This window comes from Lytechinus variegatus, chromosome 2 (assembly GCF_018143015.1).
Source record: "Lytechinus variegatus isolate NC3 chromosome 2, Lvar_3.0, whole genome shotgun sequence".
Taxonomy (NCBI): Eukaryota; Metazoa; Echinodermata; class Echinoidea; order Temnopleuroida; family Toxopneustidae; genus Lytechinus; species Lytechinus variegatus.
In genome coordinates this window covers 53883635-53908041 of record NC_054741.1, presented here as the reverse complement: position 1 = coordinate 53908041, position 24407 = coordinate 53883635, and the positions used below count along the sequence as shown (strand labels likewise).

Here is a 24407-nt window from a genome sequence, read left to right as displayed (position 1 = left end):
TAAATAGATGTACACGTATGTGGAATGGAGTAAAATATACAACCCTATTTTTAATAAATATGTCAATGTATTTGGAATGAAATATTCTTGTACCATTGTGAACTTATTTTGATAAGTTTTAGCATTAAATAATAAATTTATTTACAATACATTCCTGTTGTTTTGACCTGTGAACATCTGCATATTAGTAAAAGGGAATTCAAGTTCAAACAGCTATTTTACAATCGGTTTAAAAACCTGTAAATATACCAACAATGCCCCTTGCACTACACAACATATCTTTATGTGAAAGAACCCCAAATAACAAAATATACAAAACTACTCTATTATCTATTGCACTTCAACAGACCATGATACCAATTACCAAGGAATATATAAATCAGGAGGAATAGTTTATAGGATGATATAATTTGAACAATTTATAACCAAGAAATAATTCCAAGACTACATTCATTTTTTTTCCTTTCTTTTTTCATATACAAAATGCACTATTAAATCAGTGTCTTTATGCAGTAACTAATCAAAGCAAAATTACAGGCAAGCTAATTGTTGCAAATGGCTAAGAATTACTGTGAGAAAATGACAATTGAAAGTCTTACAAGGGAATATATTACCACATTTTGAACATTGATAAGAAATTATATACTGAAACCCAAAATGTTGGCATATTTATTGCCATATTTATGGCAACATAAAAATATTTAATAATGGTTTATAAGATCACATTTTTTGCGTAAAAATGAAATTGTTGGATTCTTGCAGTGTAGGCGCAGTACTAGCATAAGTGCAAATGAATTTACCAGTAGTTAAGTTCATATTCAAAAAAGGGACAAAAACTGAGATGAAGGCAGAATATGAAAGACATTCTTAATATAAAAATATATCCACATTTTCAAGTACAAAAGTTGAAAGGCTGTATTTTCTTTTATTTTTAGTTTATAAATTCATGTGAATTACCTACAAATTGTCTCCAACAAGAATTCAAAAGTCTATCAGTGTCCCTTCCAAAATCTCCCCCCCCCCCATCACTATGTCCCCTTCTTTATCTAACTGACATCCTCTGCTTCAAGTTTAGTCATTTCCTTGGAGAGCAGGTACGTCATCCGGAGTGCATTCTGGGATTCTTCGGAACCCACCTGCTCCAGCGCAATCTCTGCTGATTTTCTAACATCTGATATCACATCACTCCTCCTGCAGGGGATAGGTAGAGAATGGAATATTTCTTTATAGAGGTTCCTATAGAGTAGATGCCAATGATAAAACAAAAAAGTTCCACCCCACACAGAATTTGAGATAGATAAAGAGAGAGAAGGGAGGGGGGGGGCAAGTAATGGGTTTGGAAAAATTCAGGGCTGTAGCTGGTGGAGTTTCCCTTGGAAAGTAAATACCATACTAATAGGAAATGGTAAACAGTTCTATACTTTTTAGGAGGGGGCAGGAGGTGTTTGCTTGCCAGATATGCCAGGAGGCACTGCCATCCCATTCTATCTCCATGGTTGACAGCTTTTGTTGAGACACTTATATTTATAAAGTGAACCCCACTAATAAAAAAGCTTGAAATCAATAAAAAATAATAATTCAAGCATACACTGCTGCATTAATAAAAAAAGTAAATGAATTCAAAGAGATAATCCCGTCTGTAAACTTTGAAATAAGGTACTGACCATCTTTCAACCAACTTGGGCACTGAAGACTTGGCTTTGAGATGACCAAGGGATAAACAAGTTGCCTCTCTCACCAAACGATCCTCATCCGTCAGTTTAGAGATCAGCTTAGTCACGACCCGTTTGCTTCTCACCTCTGTGGAATAGAGACAGGAAAGAACAGACATTTAAATCTTCAGGACCGTTGAGAATTATGTTTAAAACACTTGTAAGAAAAGGGCTGCAAGATTTCATATAATATCACAGGCTGTTATATACTAATAACTAAATATATGTATTCCTAATAATTGCAATAAATACCATTTCTGTGAGCAGACTCATGAATGACATGGTGCCCGTAACACAAAGCTCAGCGATCTTTGTAGAATATTCATTTACAATTGATTGCATTGACTAAAATGTATAATTGATTTTGAATATCAAGCATACAGTTAATCACTATCCTTTGTGTTACGGGATCCTGGCTGCAACACACCAAGGTAAACTATTCAAATGTGTTCTAAAAACTGAGATACGTCTTTCTCATACCTGTCTTTCCTAAAGCAATGGCTGCTACAGCTCTCATATTGGCATCCTTGTCATCAAGTAAAGAGAGAAGAGATGTTATCACTGGGGCAGTACGGAATTGACCTGGTAAAGAAAAAGAGTGAACTGAATCATAATATTAAGTATCAGTTTTTCTTGAAAAGTAATCCTTTCAGCAAACCCTATATTTTCCCTGTATAACCCAATTTTCAGCATGTGTTCCATTTGTGGCATAATCTATGAAATTTCATATCTGGGTCCCGTTTCAGAAGACTTATTTTAAGAACAAATGCACAATTTCTATAACAAATTTATTTTCAACCAATCAGATTGAAAGATTTTGGTAGCTTTTAACTAAAATGCATATTTGTATAACAAGTTTTATGAAAATGGACCCCTGATGCCCATCCAATTTGCTATTGTGAATTAAACAAGTACATATTAGTTATGAAACTCCATTAATACTTTATTGGTCTTGCAACTGGTAAGCATTGATCTTTAGTTTTCATGAGTGAGTATCTTCTATTCCATTTTGATTTGGAGGAGAGCGAAAATACTCTCATTTATTTCTTTTAATAATATTTACATGTAAAACATACAAATATCATACATTATTTTGAACATAAATATACAAATAATCATGAAACATTAAGATGAGAAAAAAAAATATTGAAAGAAAAAAGTATCCCAAAAAGCCTCAAATGCTTGAAAAGGGGGAAACCAACGATAAAGCATAAGAATGATTATAGAAAATGATTCATATTTTGCAGGCAAGAGGCAGGTACAGACAATTGTATGACTGAGATTTTTAATTTTGGTATTCAAATATTCACATACCAAGGTTCTGGACAGCATCAAGTCTGACAGTACTCTTCATGTTAAAGACTCCTCTCATAGCGATAGTTCCCTTGGCATAATCCATGAGACGTAGGAAGAATCGATCAGGACCCCAGGATGCGTCCCCACAGAAATCATCATACATCTTCTTTGTTACAGTCTTCTTAAGCTCCAGGACATCTCCATACAGGATATTGATGATCCATTGGGTATTGCTGGATGTAATTTGATCTAGCAACACAAGACACCAGAATTAATTCAAATTTTAGAGTTAAGTTTTAAATTAAATTTAGAACACTTAAATAAATGTATTGACAATGTCATACTTATAACCTGAGAAACTATGGGAAGAACGGTCTTGAAATTTGTGGAAATTTTACCCAAGTTTACTTTAGAGAGACTTTTTCAGACCAGGTTTTCATTATTGTTGGGAGAAGGAGGGTTCAAGTGATTGTAGGTCTGAAATATTTGCCACTGACAATAAAAACACAGCACAGTGAACAAAACCACAAATTGATGTAACCACTTGATTGGATTTACAACAGCTTTATATTAAAGCCACAAAAGCCACAGCCGCATTAGGTACATCTGTGATGCAGATTACATTTTATTCAATAGTTTATTCACTTTTTTTGTTCCATATGATCAAATAACAAGCAATAGGTATAGGTATTGGATGCATTCTCCCATATAAAAGCAATAGTATTATTAATGCTCTTGTTATTCCAGAAAAATCATTGTCATTCTGAGTCACATTTCTGAAATGTGACCTCTACATTTCTTGTGGATGTGTCGTGGTGTAGTGGTTCTTTCACTTGACACTTAAACCAACGGTGGAGGGTTCGAATCCCATCCGGCGCTAATCAAGTCCTTTGGCAAGGCACTTATCCACATTTGTCAGTCTACACCTAGGTGTTAAATGGGTACCCGGTAGGATGTGAAAGTAACTGTGATAACATTGGCATGTGTGCACTGATTAACAGTTGCTTGGCCAGGATACTCCCCAGGGAGTGGAGATGGTGCACTTCATGTGTGGAACAGTGATGGAACCTATGACCAGGGTAATAATAATCACAATGTAAAGCGCTTAGAAACCAAAGTATAAAGCGCTATATTAATGTAACTATTATTATCAAAATATTATCATAACAGCTTACCCCCAGACCTATTAGAAGGCCCATCAAACTACATGAAAAAAATGAGGAAACAGAATACTGAAAATTTTAAAGGAAATTAAAATGGCTATTTGAAAAATAAGATTACTAATTCCATGGGAACTGCAAACTGCAAACTGGCAACTTGTTGATAAATGAAGTGGTAAGGACAACCCTTCCATTTGTCATTTACTGTATCAGGAGTTTGTGGTTTTGCCTTAGAACCTTTTCCTTTGGAATGGTGATTAAATTACAACATTTGTTTTTGTTGTATGCCCTTACAAATGAAAAATATTCTGAATATAAGATATATTTATTTTGTGTATTGGAAAAGGAGCACAACGGGTTGCCCGTACCCTTCCTAATGATGATATCATCTTTGTGACGAATAGATTTCCCCAACTCTGTATAGAATACAAGTGATAACATAAAATACTTGTGATTATAGATAATACAAGTGGTTACAATATTTAGTCTGCTTTTGTATCACTTTTACCAATTTCACAAATAAATTACAACAAATAGATAACTTACTTAAAAAATAAATTTCTAAAAAAAGAGAAAATTTACTTCGCAAAATAACTTTTAAGAAAGGAGTGAAAACTGACCATTGATTTGTTCTTCATACACATCCAGGAAAGCTTCCCTGAATTTGATCCATGTAACTTCTTTTGCACTGCCAAAGTTCTCCTCCCAGAAATCAATCTGCTCTACGTCGTCTTTCACGCTGTTCCATCGTTTGTAGAAAGCACGTTGGGATGAACCACCACCCTCGAGATTACCTTCGATATCTCCAGCTTGGGGCTTGTCACGTTGCGAGACTGCTTCTATCTCCCGCTTCATGGATGAAATGAGGACAGGCAGGGAGTTGGTGGGGTACTCGGAGGAGTCCTCGGACGGTATAAAGAAGACCCAGTTCAATTTGGCCAATATTAGCCTCCTGGAAGAAAAGATGATTATGTGATTAATATGATGTTGCTGATTAAAAAACAAACAACAAGAAAAATATGAATAGGAGATTTTGACCACAGAAGGCCTTGGATTTTTCTAAAGCTGTGATGCATGACTGGTGACCATTTTGTACTTCAAGATATACCTTGATTCTTTTTCTTGTTGGTGGGAGTCAATTTCCTATAGACCTATTTAGATGTGCATTAAATTATTTATTATGATCATTTTATTTTTTACAAAACATTACACAAGTACTTTTATATATGGGTACTATAACATCTTGTACCTTTTTTAGTAAGTTTTGATGTACTTTCAGGAAGAACAGAGTCATTATATTAACCCGTTGATCTCCAGTCTCCCACAAAAGTGCTTCTTCTTTTAACATGCCACATTTATTTGCATGAAAATTGTAGATTTTCTTTTTGATCTTTGAGAATGTGAAAAATCCTTGCTCGATGTGAATAAGTAGAAATTAATCCACAGGCACAATACAATGCATATTGCCATTTTCCAAAGCTTGTAGCCTATTGCTCGTATTAAAGAGAAAATGAATTATTACAACTTTATACAAAGTATAATTGCACGAAAACGTGTCCATGGCTTGCTATCAAAAATTTCTTTGAAACTTACATGGAGAAGGTGAGATTCTTTTCCAGATCTGGGAATGCTTTGATGGCTACGGGGAAGACAGGTTTATCAGATATATATGCCAGAGAGATTGCATCTTCACATGATTTATCCTGCAAAGAAGCCTCACTCAAGATCACAAGACAGACCTATAAACATAAATAAAGCTGTTTTGATAATTCTTGCACCCATGGTTTGGATAGAAATACACAAATCGGCTGTTTTCTGCATCCACATATTTGATTTTTCAAGCCTGTTTCAATATGATTTCTTTTCAGTGTAGCAATATGGCTGAACTGATTCTCTACCTTTCTTTTGATAGTACCAATGAATTGTTACATATTTCTGTTTGAAAATCTTTCTTTAATAACAATAACAATAATAATAACTAGAATTTAATTCGTCATGCGGACGAATTAGGTGGTCTGTCTTTATTCTCGCCATCATGATTTATAGACACAGATCCTCACGGATCAACACGGCAATGCCGGCATGATCCGGGGAGGTCCGGGATAGTTTTGCCCCAGATGACTGAACACGGCATCAACACGGAAGCTTCACACGGATCTACACGGATCATGCCGGCAGAGCACGTAGTCAACACGGACCAACACGGACCTACACGTCAGCTACACGGACCAACACGTCAGCAACACGGACCAACACGTCAGCAACACGGACCAACACGTCAAATGCGTTATCCATTGAGCCACGATATTCCCCATAGAGATTACACGTAAGCAATTTTGAGAATTACAATTCAAATTTTGCAAGCGAAATACGGGCATGATCCCGGCATCTGATCAAAAAATGGAGGGCACATTTCAAAAGCTTAGAATCTCAGCTACAACATACTAAAAGCTCAGGGAAAACTGACAAGAAACAATGGAGATATGCCTCACGAAAAAAAGGAATGTCGAATCTAGTTTTGACAAAAAGTCAATTCCCATAGACATTACACGCAAACTGAGGAAAAATGACATGCCTCTTTTCATCGCTGTTTTACGCAATGATGCGTTTCTCAAATCAAAAATTCATGATGACTGAGGAGAAAGACTACATTCTTAACTACAACATATCAAAATCTGGGCGAAAAACGATCCATATTCGAGATGTTACAACAAAATTTGCATAAATTTGATGACGTCATTTTTGAAAAAATTAATTTCTTAGTTTAGGCGCCATTTTTATGACGTCACGAGATAATTTAGGGACGATGGTGACACGAAATCAAATCCACAACTCATACTCTATCGATATATGAAAAAAAATTGGGGGTTAACAGACTATTTAAAGAGCTACAGTGAATTTTCAATAGGCATGTTTTTGCCCATATATGGCCTATAGTGAGAGCTCGCGCGCACACGTGCTGCAAACTTTAACTGGTGTTAATTTCGTCATTAATGGTCGTAGAAGGTTGATCAAGGTATCAAAATGTTCAGAATTTTATTATCAATGCAAAAATGTAAAAAAAAACGGTGTTTCTGTGTTGTGTTAAGGCGTTACGCGCGGAAGCGCGCGCGCATGCGTGCGCAAAATTTTCAAATGCTTAAAATGGCCTGAAACGTACTCTCGTTTGGTCAAAAAGTGATTTTGAGCATTTTGAAATTTTGACGCACGCGCGCGCGCATGACCTCCAGGTGACCTTTGATGACATGACCTGATGACCCTTGACCTGAAGTTGATGTGATGTAAATTTGATTGATTTTTGATAATTGATAATGGAGATATGATTGATAATGTGATTTTACAAAATGGCGCCTAGATGACGTCATCATGACCTGATGACCTCGAAAAGCTTATTATGACGTGTCCATGACAGATCCTATAAATGACATGAAATTCAATGAAATTCATCAAGTCGATTTTGAGATAACTTGGCGACAAGAAAATCCGTAAAAATAAATAATAATAATAATAAGAAGAAAATTCTGACGAAATTAAGAGGTGATCTGTCAAAGACAGACCACCTAATAAACAGTTCTTGTATAGTGCACATCACAATTATGAATAATGTCTCTATGCACTTCCAAAGGACTTGGATATCTTATCACATAATATAATATTACTTTACAATGTTGGTATATATACAATCCAAGTATCAATATAATGCAAACCCCAAAATACAAAAGATGAAATGATTTTGGTGTGCCTGTCTGATATTTTACACTTTATCTATTTAATAATGGGGGACTCAGGCTTTGAGAAATTCAATAATATTATAATCAGGATTTCATGAATGAGGGGAAATAGAACGGGGAGTGGGGGGGGGGTGTTGATTAATTTCTGCAGAATTTCATAAACCAGGTGAACAGAATTTTCACCCCGATGTCTTTATGAATCATTAGGTATATATTGTTTTACCTTTGCATCAACAAGAGCTTTGCCTTTGCTGGAGGGGGCATCGGTGTTTGGTCTCCACACTCCCAACCCATTTTGTCTTAAATTATCTGTGAAATCCAAAACAGAACTTAATTTAAGACATTTCTTTTTTATCCAGGGCAGCTCATAGTTCCAGGTTCACCAAGGTGAGGAAAATAATCATATAGAAAGTTAATAGTACATTGCAATATCAATACATTCTTTGATTTTCACACAAATCCAAGGCTAAAACTCAACACTATAAAAACAAGTGAATGAAAATACTTTATATTTCCTTTCATTTCTCTTAAAATAGGTTTTCGTTATTTAGAAACACATGTACAGTACTACTAACCATGGATATTTATTTTGATTTGATACATTCAGGTTTTGAAGGGATTTTAAAATCTTGTTTACATTGTTATAATTACTTTACATAATCTCACAGGGTCTAAGCCCAGTCAGTCAAATATCTAAATTTTCAGGGAATAAATTTTTCTTGACTAATTTGAATAGCATTTTTGGACATAAAAGAAAAGCTCTCAACTACCGGTATGTAATGAACAGTCCTATATTAAAATGTGCTATACAAAATTAAGTGTAGCAGCCTTTCATAAAATGTGGAGCAAATTGTGATGCGATACTAGGAAAATTATTCCCTGAGTTTGCTTACCAGCTAGAAATTTTGCAAACTTGTTGTCACTTTCATGATGACACACATAGACATCTTCACCTCCCATCTGCAAATATAGGAATAAAAATATCAATGGATATCATGCAAGGGCAGCGAAATTTCTTTTTAGCACATCAGTGAGAGGTGGGGCGAGGCTCACTGGCAGATTGATTAAGTGGTACCCAAACTTAATTACCCATGCTCTCAAGGCTCCACATTAACTTTTTTTTGGTGGTGGCCCGTTCGGGCCACCAAAACCTTCAAATGATTATTTTTAGTGGCCCAGCAGTAAAGTTTGGTGGCCCCAAAAATATAAAGAAAAACATTAATTAATATGAATAAAACAAACTTCTGAAATATTCTACAGTCACTACCATTATTCTATGTACATCTTGTATGTAAATTGTGCTTGCTGTTATTTTACTTTGCTTATTTTGTGGTAATAATAAATTGTTCTATCATTTGAAATGAGTGAAAGAGAATAAAGAATTGTATTGTTCCCAGGTTGTGTGGACTTTTAATCTCCATATAGACACACACTCATAATGGTAAAGTAAATAAATAGTGCATATAATAGCAAACTCAGATAGATTTACAAAACAATGATTTTTCCTTTCTTCCTTTTTGATCGAAAAAACCTAAATTATGCAGGCCCAAATCCAGATTATTTTCTCTTTTCCAGAATTCCAGAATTCCAGCATATCATAGAAGGAGAAAATCACAGAAAATATGCTGCAGAATTAGAATAATGTATGAAAGGGGAAATAAACAAAAATAATTTTTAGAATAGTATATTGAAAAAAGAAAACAAAAATTTTAGAATGAATAAGTGAAATGAAACAAAAGAAACAATGAACAAACAAAGAACAGGAAAAAAAAATTCTCAGGGGCGAAAGTTTCTGGAAATTCTGGTCTTGTACCCGTATGTGTGGAAATATAGGTAGGGCTCCCAGGCGTCAGTGGGGAGTGACTCCATACGTACAGTATACCCAGTTGTTGTGTGTCCGGACAGTGTGTCCGGATGATCAATTTTAGAACGTCATTTGGAAAAAAATAAAAGCAAATTTTCATCAATTTTTAGTGCAGAATGTTAGAAAATATTATAGAGAACAAAATAGAAGATGATTGCAACTATTGAATTTATATATTTTCAGTGTAATCCAAGACAAAAAAGAAGTCTTCAAAATATATAAAGTGTCCGGACACCTGACCCCCCATCCTATAAGTTATAACTAATGTTGTAAGTTAGAGCAATTACGGGATCGGAGTTCGGTTCGGAAGTTTTGCTCCTAAAATCGGAATCGGTTCGGATATCGGATCGGAAGATATTCAAAAACAAAAAAATACATTAAAATCTGTATGTGGCCGGCGCGTGGACAAATGCGGCACGCTACACTGATGGCAGAATTTGTTTTGATCTCCGACAAAAACGGAGGAAGAAGATGATGAATTGTTTTGATCTCCGACATAATCGGAGGAAGGAAAATAAGATAATGACGTTCCAGCGCGCGACACTACCGCCGATCAACGATAGGCCTCTTCTCTACAACATCGTGGTGATGGCGGAGGTAATCGTAAACTCTTAAAGGTCGCATGACCTCCCGAAAAAGACGCATTATTATCCAGAGTTGTTTACCATGATATTCACCTTCTCTACAACATCATAGTGATGGCGGAGGTAATCGTAATCTCATAAAAAGTCGCAGGACCTCCCGAAAAAGACGCATTATTATCAAGAGTTGTTAACCGTGATATTCACCTTCTCTACAACATCGTAGTGATGGCGGAGGTAATCGTAAACTCTTAAAGGTCGCATGACCTCCCGAAAAAGACGCATTATTATCCAGAGTTGTTTACCATGATATTCACCTTCTCTACAACATCATAGTGATGGCGGAGGTAATCGTAATCTCATAAAGGTCGCATGACCTCCCGAAAAAGACGCATTATAATCGAGAGTTGTTAACCGTGATATTCACCTTCTCTACAACATCGTAGTGATGGCGGAGGTAATCGTAAACTCTTAAAGGTCGCATGACCTCCCGAAAAAGACGCATTATTATCCAGAGTTGTTTACCATGATATTCACCTTCTCTACAACATCACTTCGATGTTGTAGAGAAGGTGAATATCACGGTAAACAACTCTTGATAATAATGCGTCTTTTTCGGGAGGTCATGCGACCTTTTTTAGATTAGCTTACCTCCGCCATCACTACGATGTTGTAGAGAAGGTGAATATCTTTGGTAAACAACTTTGGATAATAATGCGTCTTTTTTGGGAGGTCATGCGACCTTTAAGAGTTTACGATTACCTCCGCCATCACTACGATGTTGTAGAGAAGGTGAATATCATGGTAAACAACTCTGGATGATAATAATGCGTCTTTTTCGGGAGGTCATGCGACCTTTAAGAGATTACGATTACCTCCGCCATCACTACGATGTTGTAGAGAGAAGGTGAATATCATGGTAAACAACTCTAGATAATAATGCGTCTTTTTTGGGAGGTCATGCGACCTTTAAGAGATTACGATTACCTCCGCCATCACTACGATGTTGTAGAGAAGGTGAATATCATGGTAAACAACTCTGGATAATAATGCGTCTTTTTCGGGAGGTCATGCGACCTTTAAGAGTTTACGATTACCTCCGCTATCACTACGATGTTGTAGAGGTGAATATCACAGTAAACAACTCTTGATAATAATGCGCCTTTTTCGGGAGGTCATGCGACCTTTATGAGATTACGATTACCTCCGCCATCACTACGATGTTGTAGAGAAGGTGAATTTCATGGTAAACAACTTTGGATAATAATGCGTCTTCTTCGGAAGGTCATGCGACCTTTTTGAGATTAGCTTACCTCCGCCATCACTACGATGTTGTAGAGAAGGTGAATATCTTTGGTAAACAACTCTGGATAATAATGCGTCTTTTTTGGGAGGTCATGCGACCTTTAAGAGTTTACGATTACCTCCGCCATCACTACGACGTTGTAGAGAAGGTGAATATCATGGTAAACAACTCTGGATAATAATGCGTCTTTTCTGGGAGGTCATGCGACCTTTAAGAGTTTACGATTACCTCCGCCATCACTACGACGTTGTAGAGAAGGTGAATATCATGGTAAACAACTCTGGATAATAATGCGTCTTTTTCGGGAGGTCATGCGACCTTTAAGAGTTTACGATTACCTCCGCCATCACTACGATGTTGTAGAGAAGGTGAATATCACGGTAAACAACTCTTGATAATAATGCGTCTTTTTCGGGAGGTCATGTGACCTTTATGAGATTAGCTTACATCCTCCATCACTACGATGTTGTAGAGAAGGTGAATATCTTTGGTAAACAACTCTGGATAATAATGCGTCTTTTTTGGGAGGTCATGCGACCTTTAAGAGTTTACGATTACCTCCGCCATCACTACGACGTTGTAGAGAAGGTGAATATCATGGTAAACAACTCTGGATAATAATGCGTCTTTTTCGGGAGGTCATGCGACCCTTAAGAGTTTACGATTACCTCCGCCATCACTACGATGTTGTAGAGAAGGTGAATATCACGGTAAACGCATTATTATCAAGAGTTGTTTACCATGATATTCACCTTCTCTACAACATCGTAGTGATGGCGGAGGTAATCGTAATCTCATAAAGGTCGCATGACCTCCCGAAAAAGACGCATTATTATCCAGAGTTGTATACCATGATATTCACCTTCTCTACAACATCGTAGTGATGGCGGAGGTATAGGCCTAAACGTAATCCCCATAAAGATCGCATGACCTCCCGAAATAGACGCATTATTATCAAGAGTTGTTTACCGTGATATGCACCTTCTCTACAACATCGTAGTGATGGCGGAGGTAATCGTAAACTCTTAAAGGTCGCATGACCTCCCAAAAAGGACGCATTATTATCCAGAGTTGTTTACCATGATATTCACCTTCTCTACAACATCGTAGTGATGGCGGAGGTAATCGTAACTCTTAAAGGTCGCATGACCTCCCGAAAAAGACGCATTATTATCAAGAGTTGTTTACCGTGATATTCACCTTCTCTACAACATCGTATTTTTGATGGCGGAGGTAATCGTAAACTCTTAAAGGTCGCATGACCTCCCGAAAAAGACGCATTATTATCCAGATTGGTTAACCATGATATTCACCTTCTCTACAACATCGTGAGGTAATCGTAATCTCATAAAGGTCATGCATGACCTCCCGAAAAACTGAAGACGCATTATTATCCGGAGTTATTCACCATGATATTTACCTTCTCTACAACATCGTAGTGATAGCGGAGGTAATCGTAAACTCTTAGAGGACGTATAGTCAGATAGTCGTAAATATTACCGCGCATGTCAGCGTGTTCAACTAAATCTTACTTGCCTCCGCTTAAGATCAAAACATATCGTCTTTTCGTTGTTTTTCTTCCTCCATTTTTGTCGGAGATCAAAACAAATTATCACCAATTATCATTATCATCGTTTTGTTCTTCCCCGATTATGTCGGAGATCAAAACAAATCATAATCTTCTTCTCCACCTGCCTTTCCGCTAATATCGGAGATAAAAACAAATCATAATTTTCTTCCCCTTTATCTTCTTTTCCTTCCACCGCTTTTGTCTGAGATCTAAACAAATCACCAGCGCATTTTGACGGCAAACATGTCGCCACATGTTTTTTTTTTGTCTTGTTATGTTTTGGTTTTTCCGATCCGATTTTTTCCCCACTGGTCAAAAATCGGAGTTCGGAAAAATGTAGAAAAAAGGGGAAAATCGGATCGGATCGGGAATTGGAATAAAAATCGGTTACCATGTACAGCATTAGTTATAACTTTCACTCCCCAAAACGCCCCAGGCTATGTCTATGGCAAATAAGCCAATTGGCGGGAGCTCCCTGGCCTGGGGCTGGCTGGAGCCTGGGCTATGGTGGCGTAACTCGTAAGCCGTAAGCCCCACTGCTGGGATATGGATCCACACTCCACAGTGCATGCAGCACTCGACTTCCTAAATCTCCCCTGGTCCCTGTACTACCCAGCCTAGGCTAGTCATGTATATTTCAATTTTTCATGCAACAATAATGCATACATTACCTCAAAATAATCAATTCACTGTATGCCTACTTAACAACAGAGCAGAAAGTTAGCGAAAAGGAGATTCCAAATCCAAATGATGATGTGAATCCGAACAGATTACGTGTTGTCTATTTTTACCATGTTTTCAGGCCTTTACATTTTAGTATATTACTTTTTCTGTAAATTTCTGTATAAAAATATTTTTAAAGCAAAAATATGAATAAAAGTAAACAAAATACATTTTAATGTGACAAATGAATCTTAATATAGACTACATAGGGTTAAATTTACATGTAAAATAAATTTAAAAACTTGGTAACTTGGTAAGGGAACTGGATCAAAGCCTAAGCTCACGTCGGCTTGTGAGTGGTTGGCTCGGTCGTGCCTCCAAACGCACCCCCAGCTAGCTAGAGCCGTTGCCTGCATGCTACTTCGCCTGCTTCTGCTCGCCGGCCAGCGGTGCGTCTCCGGCCGGCTGGTTCGGGCCGGAGAGCTCCATCGCATGCATGCCGTAGCCTGTTCAAGCCTTTTACGATTGCCGGATGAAGCTGATCCACTGCACTCCGAACATTTATCGCTCCCGTTATCGCTTTTTAATAGCTAATATCTGAAAGCCCGAAACTATATTATTGCGACATTTGACATTCGCAACCTTCTCCTGGGTTTAGAAGAAAACGAACTGACAGGCGTAATGGCAGGATCTGAACCTGAGCTTCATATAAAAACACCTCTTTTGGAGAGCATTCCAATGACGAAGATCGCAGGATGTCCAGTGTACATCAAATGTGACAACATGCAACCTACGGCATCCTTCAAAATTAGGGGTATTGGAAACAGATGCAAGAAGGTACTAAAAGTTGCTAAACATTTAATTTAACGTGATTAACATGGGTAATATAAGGAGGATTAGATTTTATGTTTGATGACGTTTTTGAATTTGATGAAAAATTCTTTCAATAATTTTTACCTGTCTTGCCTCCTGGCCTGGGTCTTCAGACGAGTCACGTAGACAGTTCAGTTCCTATTAAATGCAAACCAAAAGCTTTTCTCCCAGGGGACCCATTCCCAGTGGGTCCTGCCTTATATGATTTGAAATTGAAAAGGTTTTATTCAAAATTATTGCACTTTGCAGCCGAAAGGCTGAATTGCGTACAATTTACAGGTATATATACATAGAGTGTACAGATTTAAAAACATCAAAACTTGAAATGATTACGAAAATATAATGCAACTTAACATATTATGTATACTAAAAGGAAAAGATGAAGTAAAAACAAATAGAAGACTGAGAGGTGGTGGTGGTGGAAGGAGGCTTATTGATAAACATCGTAATTCAAATTCAAACAATAAAAACGTAGGTTTAAGCAGGTAACAAGAAATAAAGACAGGAGGGTGTCTGGGGACGAGCGAGCAGTCAAGTTCAATGCACAGCTCCAGCCAGGGATTGCCAATCCCACAACAACACCATTCAACCTGGGCAATGGAGTTGGTTATTCAAATTCATCGCTCAGGCGGAACTTAGGGTCAGCTAACCTCACTGGAGCTATGCATTAATAGGGCCGACAAACAATCTCTTACAAAACAAAACACACTCACATTCATACCACACTCCTCGTTCATCCAGCAACCATAAGCACGTTAAATCAAACAACTGCACCCACCAACCCAGCAGTCACCCCTAGCACCTCGCACACTCATTAATCATAGCTTGTCCCCAAGCTGTGGAGCCTTTTGTGCCACAGAGGGATGCTCATGGCCGTGTCCATGATAAAATGGAAATCAGCCCTTTTCTGCCTGGTCAATCATTGACCCAATGTTGATTGTTGAGGATATTTAAGGGAAATTCAACTTCCCACGAAGTGAGATCAGAATATAGTCGATACATGTGTTTATAATGCCCCTGTTTAAAGTGACCCAATGTCATGAAGTGTGAATTTAATGAACTTTCCAGAAAGAATAAATGTAAATATTTTGTTTTGTAAATTGTAATAATGTAAACTTTGTTTGTAATATTGTAAATGTAACTATGTTTAATTCAATCTCCCAATCTTTATTTCAACCAGAATGCATATTTTGAAGGTTGGATAATTTATATAGAAATAAAAAGATAGTTGACAGTTGCATTTCACAATTCAAAGATTGATGATGGCTAATGATTTAAAATAACAAAACATGATCTTGAAAATTTTACACTCTGAAAAATATCTGAAGGAAGGATGTAGTTATAGTACTTACTTATTATACATATAAAACAAATTACACACATACACAAAATCAAGATGTATTATGTTATATTGCATGCCCATAATGCCATAAACTCATTCTATAAAACAAGACTGCCCCCTTCCTCATGACCAACCACATGTACCTCAGTATATAGGCCTATACCCATAATGAAAATTGAAAATAGAATATAAATTATTATTGAAAGATATTTCAAGCACCAGGATATTAAACTATTTTTTGTTGGTCTAATGGTCTTTAATAGTTCTGAAAAGATACCAGTAGCATATCCCTACTGAAAGAGGAGATTAATTCTTAACTTAATAAAAAGTGAACAGTTTATAATCATTAGTGGATGATCCTAAGCCTCATCACAAAGAAGAAAACCATTGACTTTCCAGGATTTTTTTATCATTATCTGTGCATACAAATAAAATATCAATGTTGAATCATGGACTACTTAACGAATTGATGAGTATCTCTGTATTCATGGGCTTTGATTTAACTTTTTTGTGTGTGATTTGCAGGCTCTTGAAGCTGGATACACAAGAATCATAAGTTCATCAGGTAATATCCCACAATCCTATCAGGTATGGGATGTGTCATTTCAGACAGTCTTGTCTCCTTGAGCAAATGCCTGGAAGTGTGTTTTCAACTGGCAACCTTTATAAGTTAATCATTGGGTTGATATTTGGTAAGAGCATGCAAGCCCACAAATGTCTATCAAGTCATTTGAGATAATGAGATGTCTATTGCTTTGATAACTAATTGAAAATGATCATTTGGTCTCTTGTTGAAATGTATATCAATATAGCAGTTAAGCTACCAAGGTCTTTGAGTAGTTGTCCCTGAGCCCCTGTTAGTAAATATGGTTGATTTAGTTTTAAATGTGTCAAATTTCTCAGTTGTTGATTATTAACCTCACTTTGGGAAATGTAAATCCATGCAGTTAAGAGCAAAATATGAATGACTTCAAACTTTCATCATCAGCACCCCCTTGACATTTTTGCACTAATTTTACAGTGTTGTCTTGTCTTTGGTTTTGTAGGAGGAAATGCTGGTTATGCTGCTGCATATGCTGCAAGACAACTTGGTATGCCAGCAACAGTTGTGGTTCCGGAGAGTACACCCAAATTTATGGCAGACAAAATACGAGATCTTGGAGCCAATGTCATTGTCCATGGAAAAGTAGGCAAACCAATTTCTTTTCTCTCTCTCTATCTCTCTTTCTGTCCCTTTTCTTGAGGAGCGGGTTGGATGTTTCACATGTGGGTGGGAAAGATGTTTTATTTGCGTTTGTTTTATTAAAACCAATTATGTATTATAGGTCAAGTCCACCCCAGGAAAATGTTAATTTGAATAAATAGAGAAAAAAATTAAACTAGCATAACACTTAAAATTTCATTAAAATCGGATATAGAATAAAAGATGGCATTTTAACTTATTTTTCACAAAATAGGGATATACACAACTCAGTGTCATGCAAATGAGTCAGTCGATGAGGTCCATCAGGCATCACTCACTATTTCTTTTTTTTTAGTTTGAATTATACAATATTTCATTTTTTTTACAGATTTGACAATAAGGACCACGTTGACTGAATCATATAGTATGATTTCACTTGACAATGATGAGAAAAATAGAATATTTTATATTTCATATAATAAAATACAAAAGAATTAGTTAGTGGATGATGTCATCAGTCTCCTCATTTGCATACTGACCGAGATGGGCATATAACTGTTTTGTGAAATTAAGTGAAATTTTAAAATGTCATAACTTTCTTATTTTACATCCAATTTTGATGAAATTTTCAGTGTTATGTTTGTTGGATTTTTCTCTCTTTATTCAAATCAACTCTTTTTTTTTGGGTGGACTTGCCCTTTAAGGTTAACTTCCCAGCATATCATACATGATTCTTTACAGGTATGGGACTATGCTAACCAACATGCTCTTCAATTGGCAGAGGAAGATCCGTCAGCAGTAGTCATCCATCCGTTTGATCATCCCGATGTTTGGTATGATACAAAACTATTTGCAATATGTGATTAATGGGACATACAATTCTTATCTCTCACTAAGCAGGGAAGGGGGATTATAAAGGCATTTGTGCTTCTCATCATGGGTATTTGCTTTGAATTGTTTATCAAAAGCGCTATATGAATATCAATGATGATATTATTATCATTATTATTTTTACTATATTATTATTATTATTTGTAGTAGTAGTAGTAGTAGTAGTAGTAGGATTATATTATTATTGTTATAATTATTGTGGTTAATATTATTATTATTATTGTTATTATTATCATCATTATATTAGTATTATTATTATTATTGTTATTATTATCATTATCATTATTATTAGTATTAGTATTATTATTATTGTTATTATTATCATTATCATTATTATTAGTAGTAGTATTTTTATTATTATTATTATTATTATTTCAATTATTACTACTTCTAGTGATATTGTTATTATTATTTGTACATGGTACATCATTTATTGGTATGTTATAGCACAATGGGGATTGATGTCCAGATATTTTATTTCTATTTGTCAAATTACAATATCTATGCATCAAAAAGCACAGATAATTTGTTATTTGTGGTAATACTATTCAACATCACCTCTCAAATATCTGTTGAATATTGCTTTCAAAGTTGATTGAAATTTCTATCTTGTTTAGAATATTCTGACTTACATCCTCTGGACATTTTCTCTTATAGAATTTACTTTAACTTTTGAAAAACATCAATCAACAGAGGCTATGGCCTATGGGATTGGTCCAAGTAGGTTTAAATTCTACATGATTTATCATATATTCTTTGTTCTTGATATGTCTCACTTAAATTAAGGCTATTGAACCCCTTTCAATACTTTACAGGGAAGGGCATGAGACTATGATTTTGGAAATCCAGGACCAGCTTCATGGTAAAAAACCTGACGTGGTCGTTACATGCGTCGGGGGTGGAGGCCTGCTCTGCGGTGTCGTTCAGGGTCTTCAGAGGGTTGGATGGAGTGATGTTCCTGTAGTTGCCATGGAAACATTTGGTGCTGAAAGCTTCAATGCTGCAGTGAAGGCTGGGAAGCTTGTGACATTACCAGATATAACCAGGTTAGAAAACAATCAGCAATTACATTAGATTTTTTTTTAAACAGTACATAGATTCAGATAACCTCCTCCCTCCCCTCCCCAGCAAAAAAGAAATTGTTCAAGATAATAGCTTGAGAATTTAATAACAGTACTTTGCTAACTCACGTCATGAATATGAAAATATATTCTTAAGTGCTCTGATGAAGTATATTGTAGTAAATCCTTCTTTGGCATAGAAAAACAAATTACTGTGTAAGAAATGTGGTTTTAAACCAAACGGCAATGAGACCACATTGATAATAGGACAAATGGGTTTAACCCCTGTCCTGAAATAGACTTTCTGAGTTGTAGACAAAGTGAATGTAAATTGCCTGATCCATGAATAAGTATAACGTCCAATTGAAGATGACCGAAGCCTGCGTTCTGTGTAAACATGCCCCTCCCACGTTTCATAGACGCAGGCTATATGTTACAGAGGAAAACACTACATCCCTCGGATAGGATGTTAAATGGAGGCCCCATGTAGAGGAGGAGAGTCACTAACTTTGCACTTACAGAACCCACTGCACTGGTCCATCTGCATTCCCTCAATCAGTTACTGGAGAAGAGACCTGCGGGTCATAGTCATTCAGTTTGCTTTTGGCCTCCAAGGCATATGTGACGCCAAACAAATAATAATGATAATGTTAATAATCAGCACGTGACACTGGCACTAATCCGACAGTCCCAGACTGGTAAAATTTACTGTCAGGCCAGTAACTTTTCAGAAGTAGCCAGATTTACTGGTCTGACATGACCAGTAAGATTATATCTAAATGAAATATATTTTCTTCTCTTTTGAAAATTATGAAAATGACTCTGGTGTCTCAAAAAATAGTTCTCATGAATTATGTTGTATGTGTTTACTATTTGTTGTTGTTGTTGTTTTTTTTTGGGGGGGGGGTAACAATAAGCAATAAAAGACGGCAAAATTAATTCAATTTTTTCTTTATTATTTGGGAACAGTAAATATTAGGTTCGGTCCAGTAAAAATAAACTAGCTATGTATAGGTCCGACATGATCAGGTCGGACCAGTTGAAAAAAAGGGTTAGTGTGGAGCCGGGAGCCCTGTAATAATCAATGATTGATATCAAGCCATATAGCATTATTACGTTACTTCTCATATTTACAGTATGTGCAAGTGTCTAGGTGCCCTCACCGTGTGTGAAAAGAGTTTGGAGTATTCTTCCAAGTATCCCATCATACCTTGTGTCGTTCCAGACAAAGATGCCATAAAGGGTTGTCTGAAGTTGCTTGGTATGTTGGTGATTTTGCATCAAGGCAACTTTTGCTTCTTAACAAACTTATTTGCTTCATTTATTATTTTGCATGAGAATATCACCATAACTTTTGCAATAAGCACACTTCTTATTTTCTGCTATGATTATACAGTGGAAATTCAGATCTGATATGTTTAGTACCAAGGTGGCATTATAATGTCTGATTTGTACACAAGTGGTTTAGTAATGATTATATACCACGGCTCAAAAATATGAATGCTTGTAAGTATTAAACCAGAGTACTGATTGATTTAGGTCCTCTCTGAGAGACCTCTGGCCACTTCATATTAGTTACACAAAGCAATAACATACATTTATTTCAGTTCAGTTCAATTCATTTATTTCCAATTAAAAATCACAATATAAAAATTCATAAAAATACATAATTGAGCAAATGTAAACCATATTTATGTACATATATTACAAAAGTCTTCCACATAAAATATATATGTATACAATAAGTTAACATTTTAAACAACAGAGGAAATAGGGAAATTATAAAAACCCCAAAATAGAGTTTGTCTAGATAACCCCCCTAAAAGAATTAGAAAAAATATAATTGACAAAGTAAGATATAAGAAACTTATTCGCCCACAATAAAACACAAGATCAAACAATAAAGGGGGAAAAAACAAACCCTACACAAAGGTAAAAGGTGGAAAATAAATCTACACAAGTTGAAGATTGATTAAATGCTCTTTTATACTTATTTCAAATGCATTGTAATTCTTTATTGATGTTATATTACTTGGCAGGTCATTCCAAACTGTTGGTGCTTTGTGACTGAATGAAAATAGCAGATAGGATTTTTCGACTGCCCATAAATGATATTTATTTTTATTCCTTGTACTACTGACATATTTAATGAAAGCATATTATGAAGTAAACAAGGTAAAAACCCAATTTTATGTTTGAAAATAAAATCAAGAAGAAATATCTATTCAACTGATAAATGTCAAGAATTTTGATCACCATTTAGTCACCATTTGTTGTGCTAAATGAGAAACCCCCCAAATTTATGTTTTTAGTCACCTTTTTCGTTAAAAATTTTGACACAACTATAAAATTTTGATTAAAATGCTTGTGAAAAACAAAATGTTTAAGCTGACAGGAATACAGAATTACTCAGAATCTGATCTTGCACAGAAAGGATCCCTATTCATGTCATATACAACCATCATTATGAAATACTACCTGTTTCTCAAAAATCAAAGGTTCATTGACTTCATTCCAATTAATGACAATGTGGCGTGTGATACGTCGAGACAAACCCAAGAATCAGACCGAGTCTAGACTATACTGTTGATGAGACTGACTGTTTCAATATCATTGGGCTTGTATCACAAAAATTAGGGAAATTAACAACTAAACTGATAGGCGACATTCTTTCCATGACTACAAAAATCAATGCGCCCTCAGTCGGTAAATACAAATCTAAATAATCGATTTACAAGATAAAACAAAACAGTATCAAAAGAAAGTAGAAATTACTAAAAACCTTATCCTGTGCACGACAGACAATGACCCTTCAAGATCGTTGTTGGAGTCCCAGTTTAATCAAGAGGATGAAGTGATATAGCTGTAACCAATTGTAATTAGTTTGGGTCTTTTGAACTTCTGTCTACAAGAAAACAGCTTTTCAAAAGGTTCAACAACTGTCACTTGGTCAGAAGCATTGATGAATGACACTTCCTGAGGCCCGTAACACAAAATTTAGCAATCATTGTAAAGCATTTTTTTTAACGATTGATTGCATCGACTACGAGGTACCATTAATCATGAAAATCAAGCGTACAATTAATCGCTAATCGTTGTGTTACCGGACCCAGTCATCATGAGATCAGTTGTTCGGCTGAATTTCCACTGTAATCATATTTTCCCTTGGTATTGCAAAAAACAAATGCACGATGCATAACATTAATAAGTGATATCCAAGTATTGTTCACTTTATTATTTTCTCTTCTTTTTCTATCTTGCTATTATTCTCTTCATCAGTGTGGCTAAATCGCTTGGTTCTCTGAGGGTCACTGAGCGTTGTTTAACCCTTAACAAAGAGCACAATATTCTTTCAGGTGTGGTAACTGATCAAACAGCCATAGATGCTTGCCTGCATTTACTTGGTGGGTACCCTGGTATTCTAGTGTGATTCTGATTTGTTAAGTTAAACACCAAGTAATTTCAATAATTCTAAAAAGCATAAGAATGAAATTTTTATCAAAATTTTATTTAAAATTAAAAGGTAAAAGGATAATTAGACTGAGTTTTGTGATCACAACACCATTATTATTCCACTGAGAAATTTTGAGAAACTTTTCTTCATAATCAAGTTGGTATATATCCAGATGTAAAGCTTACGGTAATTATGAGATCGGGGGGGGGGGGGGGGGGGGGAGGTTGAAACAGACCTCTTTACTTCACTTTATTTATCCCTCAAATTGGCCTAGCCTCCTTTGAAATCCCAAACTAAACATATATTGTTATTTTCAAGTTTAAACAACTTTTTCCCCTTCCAAATTATTTTTTAATGTGTGCTTTAGTGCCTTCTGCTATATGCCTATGCATTCATGCACGTTAACTCCTTGCTATCTTTCTTTTTTTTTGCTTGCTTCTCCTCTTGCTGAAAGGAAATCTTCCCAGAATTCATAGTGATTTTGACATGAAATTGCAATTTAATTAATTTCTCTGTTTCAAGCATTACAATTATGCATGATGCACAGTTTACACTGTATGTTTTAAGATTTTGAAAATAAATTACCCCCATTGAAGTCATTGTATAGTATTATTGGCTTGGTTCCTAACATTTAAAAACCAGGCCAATAATACATTGACTTCAATAGGGTTAATTATGTATTCATGAGGCCATATCTAAGGCCCCCATGGACTTATTCCCATCAAATTTGGGTTGTAGAGGTATTTCCTAATGCTCAACCAAAATGTATTAAAATGCTGAAATGCAAAAAAAAAATCTTTTGTGATGTCATCACTTTGGTTCTCTTACATGTATATATGATAAAAAAGAAAAAAAAAAACATATTGTTCCATATATTGGCAGTAGATGATAAAAATGAGAAAAAATAAATGGACGACCTGAATGCTTATTGTATTTTGTTGGAACACAAAAAGACCTATAAAGAAATACAAGCACAAATATATATTTTGTTGTGAAAGAAGAAAAAGCAAGAATATGCATAATCAAGTTTTCTTCTTTTAACTCACCAGATGACCATCGTATTTTGGTTGAGCCAGCGTGCGGGGCAGCCGCATCAGCAGTTTACAGCGATGTCCTAGGCGAGCTGAAGGCCGAGGGCAAGTTGCCTGAGAAACTTGGCTGCGTGGTCGTTGTCGTGTGTGGTGGGGGTGCCATCAACCTTCAACAGTTGCTCAAATTCAAGGAAGCCTGTAATCTATGATTTGACTTGTGGGTGATCAGGGCCCTGTCTTACAAGGAATTGCGATAGATCCAATCAATCATAACTGTGGTAATCCATCTTTGTCTTAATTCTTCATACAGGAAATACTAAGTCCATTTGGAAATGAGGAGGATCAGGGGTCCATTGCAGAAAGAGTTGTGTTTAAACGTAAGTAAAAAAAAATCAACTGCAAGTCCCAAATGCGCGCTGTTGATTTGTTGAAAATCAAGTTATGCTTGATTTTTAGAGTTGTGATTGATTACAACTCTTTCTGCAACAGGCCCCTGATTGTCCAGTTAATGATATTTGTATGAGCATAGATCATATTCAGAAATTAATTTGAATGGACATATGCAGTTTAGTCACAGGCTATCCATAGTTGAGATCAATTGGATCAATCAAAACTGTTTGTAAGTCAGGGTCCTTTTGAAATATGTATGTGCAACTAGTCTTTCATGGCTTATTTTCAATATACCATTT

General features: G+C 35.9%; 2 protein-coding genes across 3 annotated transcripts; one reads left to right on the top strand and one right to left on the bottom strand.

Moving 5' to 3' along the window:
• Nucleotides 1-116: 116 nt before the first annotated feature.
• LOC121408375 lies at nucleotides 117-14018 on the bottom strand. The gene is made up of 9 exons (XM_041599832.1): nucleotides 13892-14018; nucleotides 8793-8859; nucleotides 8123-8208; nucleotides 5762-5907; nucleotides 4789-5120; nucleotides 3027-3257; nucleotides 2193-2294; nucleotides 1665-1800; nucleotides 117-1191 (listed from the first exon to the last, which is right to left on the bottom strand). Exons 2-9 carry the CDS (start codon nucleotides 8857-8859, stop codon nucleotides 1047-1049), a joined length of 1245 nt encoding a protein of 414 aa, XP_041455766.1. The 5' UTR covers nucleotides 13892-14018; the 3' UTR covers nucleotides 117-1046.
• Nucleotides 14019-14336: 318 nt separating this feature from the next.
• On the top strand, nucleotides 14337-24134 carry LOC121408374 (L-serine dehydratase/L-threonine deaminase-like). 2 transcript variants are annotated; one of them, XM_041599831.1, is made up of 7 exons: nucleotides 14337-14720; nucleotides 16624-16663; nucleotides 17145-17284; nucleotides 18023-18114; nucleotides 18988-19218; nucleotides 20370-20494; nucleotides 23737-24134. In XM_041599831.1, the coding sequence occupies exons 1-7, from the start codon at nucleotides 14565-14567 to the stop codon at nucleotides 23925-23927; spliced, it is 975 nt and encodes a 324-aa protein (XP_041455765.1). In that variant the 5' UTR covers nucleotides 14337-14564; the 3' UTR covers nucleotides 23928-24134. The 2 variants fall into 2 exon arrangements, with proteins under 2 accessions (XP_041455765.1, XP_041455764.1); XM_041599830.1 differs by lacking the exon at nucleotides 20370-20494 and adding an exon at nucleotides 22513-22637 and having other exon boundaries at nucleotides 14340-14720; nucleotides 23737-24133.
• Nucleotides 24135-24407: the final 273 nt, after the last annotated feature.

Coding starts and splice junctions, on each gene's coding strand:
- LOC121408375 (XM_041599832.1), bottom strand. CDS start 8,859: ATGGGAGGTGAAGATGTCTATGTGTGTCATCATGAAAGTGACAACAAG. Junction 8,209..8,792: donor GTTTGCAAAATTTCTAGCTG/GTAAGCAAACTC, acceptor TGGATTTCACAG/ATAATTTAAGACAAAATGGG. Junction 1,192..1,664: donor CCCAAGTTGGTTGAAAGATG/GTCAGTACCTTA, acceptor TATCCCCTGCAG/GAGGAGTGATGTGATATCAG.
- LOC121408374 (XM_041599831.1), top strand. CDS start 14,565: ATGGCAGGATCTGAACCTGAGCTTCATATAAAAACACCTCTTTTGGAG. Junction 14,721..16,623: donor TTGGAAACAGATGCAAGAAG/GTACTAAAAGTT, acceptor TGTGATTTGCAG/GCTCTTGAAGCTGGATACAC. Junction 19,219..20,369: donor ACATTACCAGATATAACCAG/GTTAGAAAACAA, acceptor TCATATTTACAG/TATGTGCAAGTGTCTAGGTG.